The 14,073-nt window shown below is 40.9% G+C and overlaps 2 protein-coding genes across 13 annotated transcripts in view; both read left to right on the top strand.

The window, feature by feature from the left end:
* LOC108078739 (serine-rich adhesin for platelets) overlaps positions 1-10,973 on the top strand; it is a 30,711-nt gene extending 19,738 nt beyond the window's left edge. For 2 of the 10 annotated variants that reach the window (XM_017172756.3, XM_017172761.3), the window contains 5 exons: positions 5,770-6,187; positions 6,509-6,676; positions 7,352-7,507; positions 7,659-7,696; positions 9,699-10,973. In XM_017172756.3, coding sequence (XP_017028245.1) covers positions 5,770-6,187; positions 6,509-6,676; positions 7,352-7,507; positions 7,659-7,696; positions 9,699-10,248 — 1,330 coding nt within the window. In that variant the 3' untranslated portion in view covers positions 10,249-10,973. Of the gene's footprint in view, positions 1-5,470; positions 5,689-5,769; positions 6,188-6,508; positions 6,677-7,351; positions 7,508-7,658; positions 7,697-8,905; positions 9,131-9,698 lie in introns of those variants that run through there. The other 8 variants (XR_011444975.1, XM_070285780.1, XM_070285783.1 and 5 more) reach the window with 8 other exon arrangements.
* On the top strand, positions 10,318-14,073 carry LOC108078741 (insulin-like growth factor-binding protein complex acid labile subunit). Of its 3 annotated transcripts, none has more exons than XM_070285786.1 (4): positions 10,318-10,455; positions 10,985-11,426; positions 11,504-11,910; positions 12,573-13,730. In XM_070285786.1, exons 2-4 carry the CDS (start codon positions 11,012-11,014, stop codon positions 13,605-13,607), a joined length of 1,857 nt encoding a protein of 618 aa, XP_070141887.1. In that variant the 5' UTR covers positions 10,318-10,455; positions 10,985-11,011; the 3' UTR covers positions 13,608-13,730. The 3 variants fall into 3 exon arrangements, with proteins under 3 accessions (XP_070141887.1, XP_070141886.1, XP_017028253.1); XM_070285785.1 differs by lacking the exon at positions 10,318-10,455 and adding an exon at positions 10,772-10,906 and having other exon boundaries at positions 10,960-11,426; XM_017172764.3 differs by lacking the exon at positions 10,318-10,455 and adding an exon at positions 13,804-14,073 and having other exon boundaries at positions 11,012-11,426; positions 12,573-13,616.

Below are 14,073 nucleotides of genomic sequence, written 5' to 3' on the forward strand. Positions count from 1 at the left end.
TCCAGTATTAAACACGATCTCAAAGCGCGCGGTTCGGTTTGGTGGCTCAGTTCACGCTTAGCGCCCCCCGCGAATTACGAGTAATAAATTATATTCATAAAGCAATATCATTCCATCAGCAATATCGTTTCTTAGAGCTGCCAATAAAGGCAATCATTAATTGGTTAATTGTGCAAGAGACTTTGTTGCTGTTCAAGAAGAGCGTGGGAGCTGCTGTTGCGTAGATTCCAATTAAATTGCGTTGTTAATAACCCGAAATAAAAGCCAAAAAATCGAGAGCCAGTGACCGCAGGCAGACAGGCAGGCAGTCGCCTCCAGTGATACGCACCGGTGCTGGGATACAGATACAGATACGCGCTCCAACGCCGACGCCATCGAACGAGCCGCAGCAGCTTTCATAACAAAAGACACGCCGCGGGCACAAGTGTCAATGAAACGAGCGTTTTGGCCAAGAGGCACTACGCATTTGGCCTAGACCCGCAGTTTTGAGTGAGGAAGAGAGGTACGGTTGAGGTTTTGCAAAGTAAACTTGGGATATTATATAAATTTATAAAGATAAATGTAAAAAGTATATAATGTAATTATCTTTACTTTAATTGTTAAACCAAATGTAATTACTTTTAATTTAAAACAAGCAAAAAAGCTAGCCAGAAGAGCTGTTATTATATATTGTTTTTATATATCAAAGTCTAAGAATAAGTCCCCCCCCATTATTTAAGCCTTAAAAGATATTCGTTTTAGCCATAAAAGTCAGCCTGTGGTTGAGTATTTAAAAGCATTCTCAGCACTAACCGGCATGAGCTAACGTTGTCAGCAGCAGACAGAAGTTACAACAGGGCCAGAAACCTTAGCCAAGTGGTAGCCCAAAGTGGGTGATGATTTCCGCTCCTGGCTTTTGCGTAATTCGATATGCAACCACCACCAAGTCAAAAGCACAAGGGAACAGGGTCTCTCCAGCCCCAAACACAATGGTCGGAAAGTGTGTCACATGCAAATGCAGGCAGCGTTTGGAAAATCTTTTGGAATTTGATGCCATAAACGTAACAATTACAGATATCAGGCACACATAAATAAAACACACACCGACTGTGCCAGTGTGTGTGTGTGGTAAAATTTCGGTGGCAAAAGGGGAGAGAGGAGAAGAGAGGTGCCCCCTTTTATGGCTTTTCAGCCACTTCAAGTTCAGTTGCATTTGCGGCGCGTTCAGGTTTTGGTTACGGATACGAGAGTACGCGTTCGGGTACGATCTTGGGTAGGGGTATCGGTACGGGGTCCCATCTCCAACCATTGCCATGCATAATTCAACAGAATGTTTGCCACACAAACTACGGACCGACATACCATCGAGTGCAAATACAGATACAGATAACTGCTGCTACCTACTATATAGCAGGCAACTTCCAACTACCAACCTTCCTATCTACCTGTCTGCCTCGAAAATGCTTCTCAACTCTCTGAGTTACCCCCAGCCACCAGCCTCATCTCCAGCCGGTAGAGTCATATCCCCATCTTAACCATCGCTGATCATCATCCTCCTTGGCTCAGTCACACTGAACACAAAAGCAGGTTGATCTTTCGGCTTTCTGGGCTTTTATTTAAGTAAAAAGTTGAAGTTGGAGAGTTTAAATATAACACTAAATATATGAAAATAGTAAACTGATGAGAAAATATTTAAAATATTAATAAATGGAGCGGGCACCTTGGGAATTTAATTTAAAATGTTTATAGTTAACCAGGACTTGTGACAAAAATCTAAAGAGATCTTAACAGTGACTCGTAAAAAACAATATTTTTTTGTAATTATCACAACTTTTTCATCAGCAACTCTTCTCTAGTTAAAATTATTCTTAAAATAATTACATTAAAAGATTTTTTTCAATGTTAAGACCTCTGGTTGTGACATCGTTTTACCATTTTTAGTAATGCAATGTTGTTTGCTTTATTAAGGCATAAAAAATACATAAAACTAGTCTCTTAAAATACGAAACCTCCACGATGTTAAGCCTATAATAAATCATTTAAAGCTTTACTTTATAAAAATAGGGAAATATTTAAAAGAAGTTAAAACCATAAGAACTTTTTACTTGGGGAAGTTCGAAAACTTCCATCTCCTATTTATATTTTTTCCCCGTGTAAGAGAACTCTTGGCATGCGGGATACACACCGGATTCTCATCAGAGATGCTTTGCCCGTGTGAGAATGTTGCTTATTTCTTTATTTTTTATGGTCATTACCATTACTTGCGTGGCTTGCAGCACTTGTGCCCCTCCTTTATTTTTCCGGGGCCCCTTAATGAAGCTGCCTTTCCATTTCCATTTCCACTTCCCCTTCCTATGTGTATGGATCTTCGGATAGGTACTATGTATATACTCCTCTGCAACCCCAAAGGTCTCCGGACTCTGTGACAAATGGCGTTTTGCCGCACAAATTGATAAGTACCGTTTTGGGGAAATGAAGTTCGTTTCGAGTGCATGTCGACGCCTCGACATGTGTGATTGAGATTGTCACTGCGATTGCCAGTCATTGTTGGTTGTTGAATGCTGAATGTTACCTGTTACCAGTTACTAGTTGCCGGCTAACTGTTGCAGCCAAGTTAGCGACAGTTGCCGTTGGCAGTGGCGCGTGGGGAGTCAGCAAGTAGTCACAAATGAGGCACATTTCCAACTAAATGCAGCTACCAAAACAGGTGCGTAGCCCCAGGGGGAGAGCTTAGGGGGAACTTGGACGGCCCCATTTAGTGGAAAACCTTATCGCCGCACGAGACAATTATGTGCTCAAAAAAAGGTCATCACGTAAAGTAATGAACACGAAAAGTGTTGACTGTCTTATTATCTAGATCGTATTTCCAAAATTTCGTGGTAAATTGGGGGAAGCTATCTTGTGAACTCTCAAATGTCTGCCACTCGTGCTTAGAGAGTTTTTAAATGATCATAAGTAAGACATTTTGAATATCAAATTTATAAAATCTTATTAGGGAGGTCACTATATAGGATTAGGAGTGATATCATAACATATTAATGGAAAAAAATGTGAAACAGTAATAACTTCCCCCTTTGCCAGGCCCCTGCTAATATTGCTTTTAATGTTCATATGTATTGTGTGTAAATTCCATTTGCTGCAATTGTTGCAATGACAGGCATTTTGTCGTCTGACAATTTGTATTTCAGTTTTTTATGTATTTTTTTTCTGGTTGAAGTACGAAATATCCGGCACTACCGCCTGCTGAGTTTCGCTGAATTGAGTTGTGCAAAGTACTCGCATTGTTTTGATTTCGGTGGATCGGTGGATCTCTTCGGGGGCCTGATTTTTGCATTCATATTCATGGTACAAACCACACATAAAGTTGGCGTGCGAAAAAACTCAGCAACATGCGGAATTTAGCTGTGTTTTTATGCAGTTGTGTGGGATTTTGAATTTGGGAAAGTATATTTTTGTGTTTTATTGTTTGGACATAGTGTAAGGCTTAATTGCATTTTGCTTTGGAAACCGAGTCGTGTTGACTCCGCTTGAACTTTTCGCTTGTTTTAGGTTGTATCAGAAATTAAAGAAATTAATTATTTGAACAAGTTTTCGTGTTTAATTAATACAAAACCTAGTCAATTAATTGGTTTAAATGGGTTAATAACTATAATTACATTTTAATATGTTAAAATCAATTTGTTGATCAGTTATTAAATGTATATAACCCTTTGAGTTTACTTTAACTATAATAAATAAACATAAATTCGTTTTAAAGGAAAATTAAATTGGATTAAAATCTTGGAAATAACCATTGAATACCCCAGAAACCAATAAATAATTATAAAAATATTTTATTTAAATACAGTTATCTTAAAGTTATAAACTGCAGGCAGCCAAAGAATATTTATATATTCAAAATATTTTCTTTTATAGAGTATGCTTAATTTTCTGTAATAAAACTTCAAAAGTTCTCCTCAAATCTGCTTTATGTGAAACAAATATATTGAAATACCAAAACAAATAAATAAAATTATAATAAACACACACTTTAAGACCACAATTGGTAGTTTAAATTGGATCCAAGCCATCCCAAATAATTCCCAGCACTCTGAAAACAAATAAAATTAAAGATCTCCACTGATCTCTGCCCCCCAAAAGGCAATCAAAACCGTCTCAGCAGGAAATTTAATTATAATTAAAATGAAAAAGTGCTGAGAACCTTCACAAATGCCGACAGAGTGATAGAGAGAAACCCCAGCAGCTAACTGTGAAAATAGAAGGGAACCCCGGCGAAACAATAAAAGATACAACATATTTTGTGTACTTTCATCGCCGCTCCAGATGAGCTAAAAATTGTTCACGCTCCGCATTCTTCACAGTCCATTTCGTGCGATCCGAGATCATAAACAAAGATCGCGAATTCAAATTCAAAGGCAGATACTATATTCAAATCGAGGCTGTGCCAGTTCCCGGGCGGGCAATTACTTACTCTTGCTTTCCTGGCCATCTGAACTTGGCCAATTAAGTCTTGGTCTGAGGAAAGTCTAGTCCGTGAGATGCTCGACTCTGTTGTAATGGATCCACTAACCGAAATATCGTTATAATTGCAGGCATTAGGCCCAGATCCATTAGCCATTAACCTTTGGTATTTGGTTTCGGTTTCTGTTACAACCGTAAATAATCGAATGCGCTAACAACAACCGACTATTGGCTTCTCTCCTTTTGTTGTCTGCTTTTAATACGTTTTTCAACAGTTTGTTTAAATTATGCCGTAAAATTTTTTGAACATTGTGCGCATGTGTAAGCGCCATGCCCCTGCCCCCGTCACTGTTTCCCCCCTTTTTGCCCATTTTGGGTGACTGCAACACGCAACGCGCAACAGTTGACTTTCACCAGCTGAGAGGCACTTGGATTTATGCCCAGCATTCATGTCGTGCAGGTTAGAGCTGCCACCTGTCCCGCGTCCCGTGTCTCTTATTCACTCCTCTCTCTCTCACCTAAATCACCATCCCCCATCCCCCACCTGGGCTATCTTAATTGCTCATTGACAACTGCCTGCTGGAGGAGCTCCGCTCCATTCCTTGTCTCGGCCCTAATCAATGGCATTTCGCTTTCATTACGACCGCGTTAATTGAAGCTGGCTAAATAATTGCAAAACTCACCCCTGTAAATGAACTACACTTAGCAAATTTAAAGGGAAATTCATGCAAATTAAATATGTAAAAGAGATATATTATACAGCCAACTATAAATAGTAGATTCAAAAATATATTTAAAAAATATATGAAAGTCTTGTCATATTTTGGAAAAAAATATTCCTCCTTGCATAAAACACCCAACATTTTGCTGAGTGTAATGGGGTCGCACTATGACTGGATTAGTCTACAAACTCTCCACGGCACTCAGCTGTTTGGTGGTCTGCGCATGTCCCGATTGTGTCATTGTGTCATTCTCGCCAAGCAACAACATGGAGCATTAGCTTTTGCGGCGAACCAAGAAATTCCATTTATCAGAAGATTGGATGATGTCGGAGGCGAGCTCCGCTAGCAAATCACCGCCCAGCGGAGTGCGAAGGGTGCGCACGGATCTCAAGACCTCGGAGAATCGATTTCTGGGTGCTGGCTTTGGTGGACACCAGCGGACCAGCTCGCCGATGACCATCAAGCAGCGGCATCTCCACTACTACCTGGCCAGCAGTGCGCCCCAGGCCAGGGAAACATATCACAGGCACTGGCCCTACTTAAACCTAAGACTTGAAGTATTTACTTAATCAATTTAATTAAAAATTTGTATTGTTTTATTTTGCAGCGCCCAACTGCCCGCCCGTGCCACCAGATTGCTGAACCGGTCACGTCTCCAGGACCAGCAGCTCACCGGTAACGATTCGGACAACAGTTTGAGGTCCACACACAGCGGCGGAGCTTCGGCGGCCGCTGCTGTACGCAAGAGGAGCACGGCCAACTCACGAGCCTCCACCGCCTCGTCCACGGCCAGTCTGCCCCGACAGCGTCACCTGCAGCAGCAGCAGCACCTGGGACAGTCGGGAGTTGGCGGAGGAGGGGCAGGGGGTACAGGTTCGGGAGCTTCTAGCCAAAGGTGCAGTGGCGAGCTGCATAGCTCGTCGGACGACCTGATGTTGTATGACAAGTCCTTCCGCAATGCCATGCTCCAGGATGTGCTGCAGTTCAAGAAGCAGCTGCTGCGACTGCGTCGCATACTCCAGGAGGTGAGTCGAGTCATTAAAAATAAGAAATTACTTTTTGTTTTTCTTAGCTAATTAAATAAAGTAATTATTGTTTAGTACTTCAATTATTATTTAGTTAATTACACCAGAAAATGCACTTTTCTTTGCTTACATTTCCATGGCACACCCATCACTCATACACATTCACTTGCACAACTCCTAGGAACCAGATTTTGATTTGAAACGGGTACGTTGCCTTTGGTTTTTCATTTATTTTCATCTGCCCAGGGGCATCTTTGGTTTCTTGTGCTTCAATGATGGATAGAAAGTAATCCATTGGCTTTTACTATACTTTTTTCTTAGACGGAAACGCTCAATCCTTTCGAGAACGACAACGTTCAGCTGTTCGCCGCCTGCGGTTTGGATAGCAAGCAGCTGAATGACATCGATCTGGCCAGCCTGACCTCGTCCACGACGGAGGATCCGCTCCAGGAGCTAACGGATCTACGTAGACAGGTGGTTTACCTTCAGGTATTTGCACGTTTTTTGCATTTCGTTTGCTCGTTAAGCTGGGAGAATTGGGTCACAAATCGATCTATTCGATATATTTTGGATTCGAAGCAGGACAAGATTTTCCTATTGCATTTTAACTCTTGCTGTTGTTCCTTAATGTTCGTTAGATATATGGATTCTATATATATATCCATTTAGCATGTCAAATACCCAATCAAGGCGAATACTATATCTATGCTTATTGTAAAATTCTATCTTTGGAAACAACATGTACACTGTTTATAACATAGTTTCGGCCTTAGTTTTGTTTTAAAGTGTTGATTTTGCACTTTTTACACACAAATCCAAACTCTCTACACTCTTTACATAAATATATATATAGCCCAAATATATATCTATAGCTGTTGTTTACAAAAAAATGCTTTGATTTTAAGGCAAAGAAAAGTTAATTTAAAAATCAGACTTAATCAAAGCATGACTGTCTTAAAAAATATGCAAAACTAAGCCAAGTTAGCCCCGCAGATACTCGTTTACTGTATAGATACATTTATATAGATACATATAGATATGATTTTCACACTCTCTGGCTTAGATTTAACCACTAGTGACCTTTCATGCCTCGCTCCACAAGAGTGAACTGACATTTGCTGATCTCTGCTCTCCCATCCCACTCCCCCGCTACTCCTCCGACAGGGTCAAGTGGACGATCGTGATCGCACCATCCGCCTGCAGCGGGATCTCATCGAGCAACTGGAGGCGGAGAAGCGACAAAAGGCGCTGGCCAATGGCACCTCCACCAGCGAGCCACCCGGCAAGGAGCTCATCAGCATGGCCACCCAGACGGAGCGGGTAAGTGTCGTGTGCATATACACATATATATCTCACCGGTCCAATCCCGATTATTCCGTTAATGATATGTGTTTGCACAACATTGACTAACCGAAAAGAAAAACAAAAGCTATCGACTATTTCAATTCCGATTTCGATTCCACTTTCACAGACACGACCACTTGCCATTGGTGCGGAGGGTTTGTCCAGGTAGGCAGACTTTCATGTTGTTTCTATTTCGATTTCGATTTCGGCCATCTACCTCATACGGTTTTCTGCATTATTTCTGTATTTTGTTTCTGTATTTTGTTGCTTTGTTTGGGAATTTGTGTAATACTTGTAATTTTGGGGGCTTTTCATCAACCGCAGCTGTGTGGCCGCAAACTAACAAAACTAATACAAAACGATGCCGCCGCCTGTTGCTGCTACTTAATGCTTGTTACACAGAGAAAAATATATGTAAATTGGGTTGTTAATTTGTTTGAAATGAAGCTGTGAAATTGGGTTGTTAAAAAAAAGGCTTTACTAATCAAAAAAGTCGTAAATATAATAAAATACCTATTAACCATGGTTTACTCCCTTAATTTTGTATATATTTAAGCCATTAAAATAACTTTTATGTTTTCAATTTTGATTTAAATGTAAGAATTAAAGATCAGACTTTATATTTTAATTGAGTTTATTATCTTTTATTTATTTTAAAAACAAAATAAATTAAATTAAATCCACTAAATAATAATAAAATTGAAAATTAAAAGCCTAAACTAAAATTTCAATAAAATATAATTTTAAAAAATACGGAAATAGTTAACTTTAATTTATTTGTAATTTATAAAAATGTAACTTTCTCTATCGGAAACTTTTAATCAAAATTTCAATGAATTTAACATTAAATAAGAAGTTAATTAGAAAAGTTTATTTATATATAATTTATAAACATATCAAATTAATTAATATTTAGTCAAAATACTATTTCTCTTTGTGTAATCTCTGTTGCAAGTGCCTGTTGCCTGCCAGTGGCTGCTGATATTGCCGCTGGAATCGGTTTCAGCTGGCTTCACGCTCCGCTGGCATGCAAATCAGTTGGCCACTTTTTGCCGGCTCTTGACGCTAATGGCGGCCAATTGCAATTGGAGCAGTCTAATTAGGGCCGATTCTGCAGTAGCTGCAGAGTTGGGAGCTGCTGGCTGCAAGCGGTTAGCTGTTAGCTGAAATCTGCAGCAAATCTTTCAGCAACAGGAGGCGGAAACCGAACAGACTAACAATAGATACCCGGTACCCGATCTTTCTTCCTCGATTAACCCATCTGGATTTCTCTCTTCCCCAAAAACACACACACACACACTCTGCCATAATGCTTCCATGGAATACATATACACTCTGCTTTCTTATCTCTAACCATCCCTCTGGCATATTTAGACTACAATTTGGGGAGCAACAGGTACTATTTTGTGATTTCATCCTAGCCATCATTGTGCTCTGTGCCATCAATCTTATATGTATATTACACCTAAGCTATAACTGTATGGATAACTGCAACTCGTGCACCTGAGAAACTAACTAACTAATCAAGTTCCACTAAAGCATTTACTAACTAAACAACCCAGACCCAATTGAAACCTACCAAAGCTTTAATATCCATAAGATAACTATAACTATAACTATAACTATGTTTTAAATATGTTATTTATTTGTCACTGAAAATTTAACACTGTTTGTGAAACGTTTTAATTGCATGCGGCAATTAAATAGAGTCCCAAGGTAACGCAAACTAAAAATTAACCCAAAACCTGGCGAGAAGATGGGATGGGTCGAGGATGATTCAATTGAGTTTATGAATCATAGGATTTTTTTTGATTAGGTGACAAAATTTACTCAGGGTTGTAGGGGATTGCATTCTTGGTACAATATTTGGGATGAATTAAATCATTGCTTACACTTGAGCAGTTTTTAAAATAATTTTTAATCTTAAATCTTTTGAATGATATGATTTATGCTATTAAACTAATCTTCCAAAGTTAGTCTAAATTAACTTTTATAATAATAACAAACATTAACTAAAATTCCTTAAAACTGCAGACTATTTTCCCATCTTCTCTGCCCAATGTAGATAACTTTAATGGCATGTGGGGAAGGCTAATGTTTTTATAAAATAAAATTAACCTCACATTCTTTTGCAAGACCCCACTAACTCCCATTTCTCTGTTCGCAGAAGTAAGCCCGAATATACAAGTTATACCACACACTTTCCGACGCTCCACTTGCACGACTCCACGCTGGCAGCCACCACAATAATCCGCCACCACCAGAGTAACCACAGCAGCAGCAGCCACCAGGGGGAGCGGGAGCGCGACAAGACCCAGTCCAGTTGCCCAGCCCTGTGCCAGACCCGCAGGCACACCATAATCTCCACCACGCTGACCAACTACAACCAGCAGCTGGCGGCGGCATCCTTCCCAGACACACCGCCCCGGCGCTCCTCCATCGGCTGGGATTCCACGACCACAAACACACCGTCGGCCTCCTACAAGCCCGTGAGGATAACGCTGATTGGGGAGCCGTTGCCGCTAAAGCATAATATTAAGTCCTCCACCGGATCGCTCTCCTCGCTGTCCTGCTCCTCCACATCATCGCTGTCGCCGCAGGCCCAGAACGGGGTCAAGTTGAGGTACCCCAACGGGTGCCAGAGCAAGCCAAGTGCGCATTATCAGCCGTTGTATAACAGCAACAAGATGACAAACCCAACCGTAACTATAGTCTGATTTGGATACACCAGTCTCTCCTCCAGTTTTTAAACACCATCCAAGGATCTGGCAGTCGCAAGTCTTCTTTTGGGAAAGCTCTGAACAACAGCAAACAATAATCCATATAATTGTGAAATAGACCTAGTACAAGTTCTTAACTAGCCTAAGCTAAATACGAAAGTATATTTGCATCTTAGCCGAGAGCTCTTAGTAAAATATTTGCATGTAAGGATTGTACTTAAAATATCTCCTACATTTATATCCGTATTGCTTCAATATACATTTAAACAACATTTAGCTCTTCTTTTGGCCAAGTTTGATGGCCTCCAATAATATTTTGCTAGCCAGATATATAATATCGCCCATCTGAGCCTCCAAATTAATGGAAAACCAAGCACAAATCTTAAAAATGTGCAATTAGTGGAATATTCTATATATATATATATGTGCGTATGTGTAATCTTAAATAGAATTAATGGACTTACCTTTTGATTGTTAAATTGTTTCACCTAAGTTTTAGTCTAAGTTAGAGAGTTTTTCCTGGTTTAATTTTCCTGTAATTTGTACTATATATATGAGCTATGATGTAATTCTAAACCAATAGCAGCGAAAAGAAAACAATAATGAACGCAAGACATCTTCTATTTTTTTTCTCCAAGAGCACAATAATCTTCAAGTAATTAACCGATATTATGTAACGTATATACTGTATGTAAACCACTATTAAAGAGTTATAGAAAGTACCTATCGATAGAGAAAGATAAACAAGACGCTGGAGGCAATGGAGGCAGGCAGCCGGCACTTGTCAGCTGTTGAGTGGCCGGCCCCTGGTGAAGATCCCCCTGATGACGCCCTTAAAACCGGCTACCTATATGTTTGTCCCCCCAACCTTGTCACCTGTTTACAAACTGGATTTGCATTTTCATTCGCACTCGCATTCTGCGCTCGTCGGCGGTTACCCCAGTCGAGGCCTAACTCTGGAGCAGGAATGTTGCCAACTGCCGGGTTCTGGCTTCTGCCGTCGATTCTCTGGGGAATTCCCTACCTGGCTGCCGCCGATCTTTGCCAGCCGGTGGGATGGCGCAGCTTTGAGTGCAACGAGGTGGCTTCGTTACAGGATCTGGTGGGTTTGGGGGCAGAGAACTGGCATAAGCTCAGCATTCGGAATGAGCAAACCGAACTGGAGGTGGGCTCAGGTGAGATCTAAAAAATTTTAATACTTTCCTATAAAGTATATTCAAAAATGTATCCAAATGAATCATCAAATATTCAGGCGACAATGCTGATCACCTGGGCAACTTAATGGACTTGGACTTGACTGCTGCTATTCCCATAAATCTTCATAGTGGCGGCTTCTCTATTCTGCCGAATATGCGGTATCTAAACCTCAGCAGTTGCGGTCTGTCCAACATCCAGGGAAACCACTTTGCTGCTGAGTCAGCCCTCCAGCGGCTCGACTGTAGTCACAATCAAATGGAGATTCTCGACCGGGACTTTTTTGGCAATCTGCGGAAGTTGATTTATGCAAATTTCTCGTACAATGCCCTGGCACAATGCGATCTGCCACATATGCCGCTGCTCAATCGCCTGGAACTGGGCCACAATCGATTGATCAATGCCACCTTCGGTGTGTGTCCGCAGCTGCAGGAACTGATCCTGAATGATAACCAGCTGGAGCAGGTGAGCCAGCAGGGAATTGTGATGAAATGTGGTTATCAAGAAAAATTATGCAAAATTATAGTAGGGAGTTACTTTATTCAGACACTTCAGGCACTTAGTTATCCTTCTTCTCCATACCTTTTACTTGGCTAGGATTCAACGATGGTTAATTCCTTCTAGTGTCGAGTTATATTCTTGAAGGCTTGCAGAACTTTAATTGTTAATTCCACAGTTCCAAACAAGAGTACTTCGTCTTAATTTATTCCCAATTTCTGGGAATACCATTGTCATCACTACCATTTTTGAACATTATCATTTTTTTATAATATCAAATATTATAGATTTAGCTTTGATCTTGCCAGTTGACCAGAACGAACTCTAACGCCTAATATTTGCCTTCAGCTAGATATACATTTCTGATGTTTAATTGACCGTGATGATCTTTGCGGCTGCTAAAATAACAGTTAAATATTATTTGTTTATTTAAGGGGCAAAACTTTTCAATTAAAGAACTTTTTATGGCTATGAGAAAATTGATTCGAATTTTAAAGCTGATCGAAATATTTGACAGCTCAGTTTTATTATCGAACAGTAAACATTTTCCTCTAATTAACTATAGTTAATAATAGGTAATAGGTAATACTAGTCATTATATTATTTAAATCTTTTATATACATTTCCAGTTGGACGTCAATGCATTTCGCGGTCTCCGTGGTCTGCTGGAGCTAGAGCTTAGTGGCAACAAGTTGACCTCTATTGGCCAGGACACCTTTCAGCCACTCAACCAGCTGCGTATACTTAATCTCTCAAGGAACTCAATTGGTGCACTGCGTCCCAATGTATTCGGAGCTGTTCAGAACTTTGTGCTTAATTTGCAGCAGCTGAATCTGTCCGGTAATCGCATCCGCCTGCTGTTCGACAACCAGTTTCGAGTGCTGGCCAGGCTGCAGGTGCTGGATGTGTCCAGGAATAGCATCTCCAGCCTGAGTCCGGGTCACTTTGTGGGTCTAGGATTGTTGCGCAAGCTGTATTTGCAGAATAATGACATCCTGGAAATCAAGTCGGACACCTTTTCGGCGCTGGTTAATCTGGATACCCTGGATTTGTCCTACAACAGCCTGGAGTTTCTTGAGGAGCAGATCTTCGGAAGCAACACCTTGTCGCGCATGCGAAAGCTCAACCTAAATGCCAATCACCTAAAGAGGCTGCATCCGCTGGCCTTCTCCTCGCTGCCTTTCCTGGAATACCTATCGCTGGGACACAATGAACTAAAGTCTTTGGATGTGCGTATGTTTGCTCCGATGCGTCATCTCCAGAAACTGCATCTGGGCCACAATCTGCTGGAGGAGATTGGTATTGATGTGCTCGAGAGCCTAAGCAGCGTGACCGAGGTTCTGGTGGATAACAACCGCCTGACCTTTCTGGCCAAGGTGAATGTGAGCTTCCCGAACCTGAAACGCGTGGCCATCGAAGGCAATCCCTGGCAGTGCCCCTGCTTTGTAAAACTCCAACTTTGGCTGGCCACCCGGAACGTTGTCTATTTGCGTGAGAACACGGGCTACTACAAGGGAGAGCGACCCTTGTGTATAGTCACCACAGTGGATTACTGCATCCAGAATCTGCAGACAGTACGGAGACTTAATATACTCGGAGATTTCCAGGGAGAGCAAGTCCAGGCAGATGTCTTCGAGGAAGACGCGAGTGCAGCTCAAGACTGATACTTAAAGGTGTTGCCATTGTAATTTATCAATTGTTTTAAAATTTTAATAAGCCATTGGAATTTCTTTGAAATATTTAAGGGTAATGCCCGCAGTGAAATACAGTTATACTTTTTATGTAGACTTGATGTTCCCTGCTTCTTAAAGCCGCCTGAAAGATACCATATATTCTCATCTTTATCTTCATCATCCCCAGGTTATGCTTTAAACCAGTGCTCGGCACCATCACAATCAACCAAAAAGCACATTTGTGTGAGTGAGGTACGGAGCAAAAATGACGTGAGTGTGTTCCGTGTGTGTGAAGTTTACGCTATCCGTGTGCTGGCAGCGCTGCCGGCAGAGCCTTTGCCTATCCCATGGGCTTGGGACGTGCCGACTACTGCTTTAAACCAACAGATACTTCAAAATTCAATCAGCTCTCTTAATTTCAAGTGGAAATATTTTTAAATAGAACAAAAACAATTTA

The sequence above is a fragment of the Drosophila kikkawai genome, chromosome 3L (assembly GCF_030179895.1).
Source record: "Drosophila kikkawai strain 14028-0561.14 chromosome 3L, DkikHiC1v2, whole genome shotgun sequence".
NCBI lineage: Eukaryota > Metazoa > Arthropoda > Insecta > Diptera > Drosophilidae > Drosophila > Drosophila kikkawai.

Bases quoted from the DNA above. Each gene is read 5' to 3' on its own strand.
- LOC108078741 (XM_070285786.1), top strand. From the start codon at position 11,012: ATGGAGGCAGGCAGCCGGCACTTGTCAGCTGTTGAGTGGCCGGCCCCT. The intron at 11,427-11,503 runs GTGAGATCTAAA...TCAAATATTCAG, and splicing joins CGAACTGGAGGTGGGCTCAG to GCGACAATGCTGATCACCTG. The intron at 11,911-12,572 runs GTGAGCCAGCAG...ATACATTTCCAG, and splicing joins ATGATAACCAGCTGGAGCAG to TTGGACGTCAATGCATTTCG.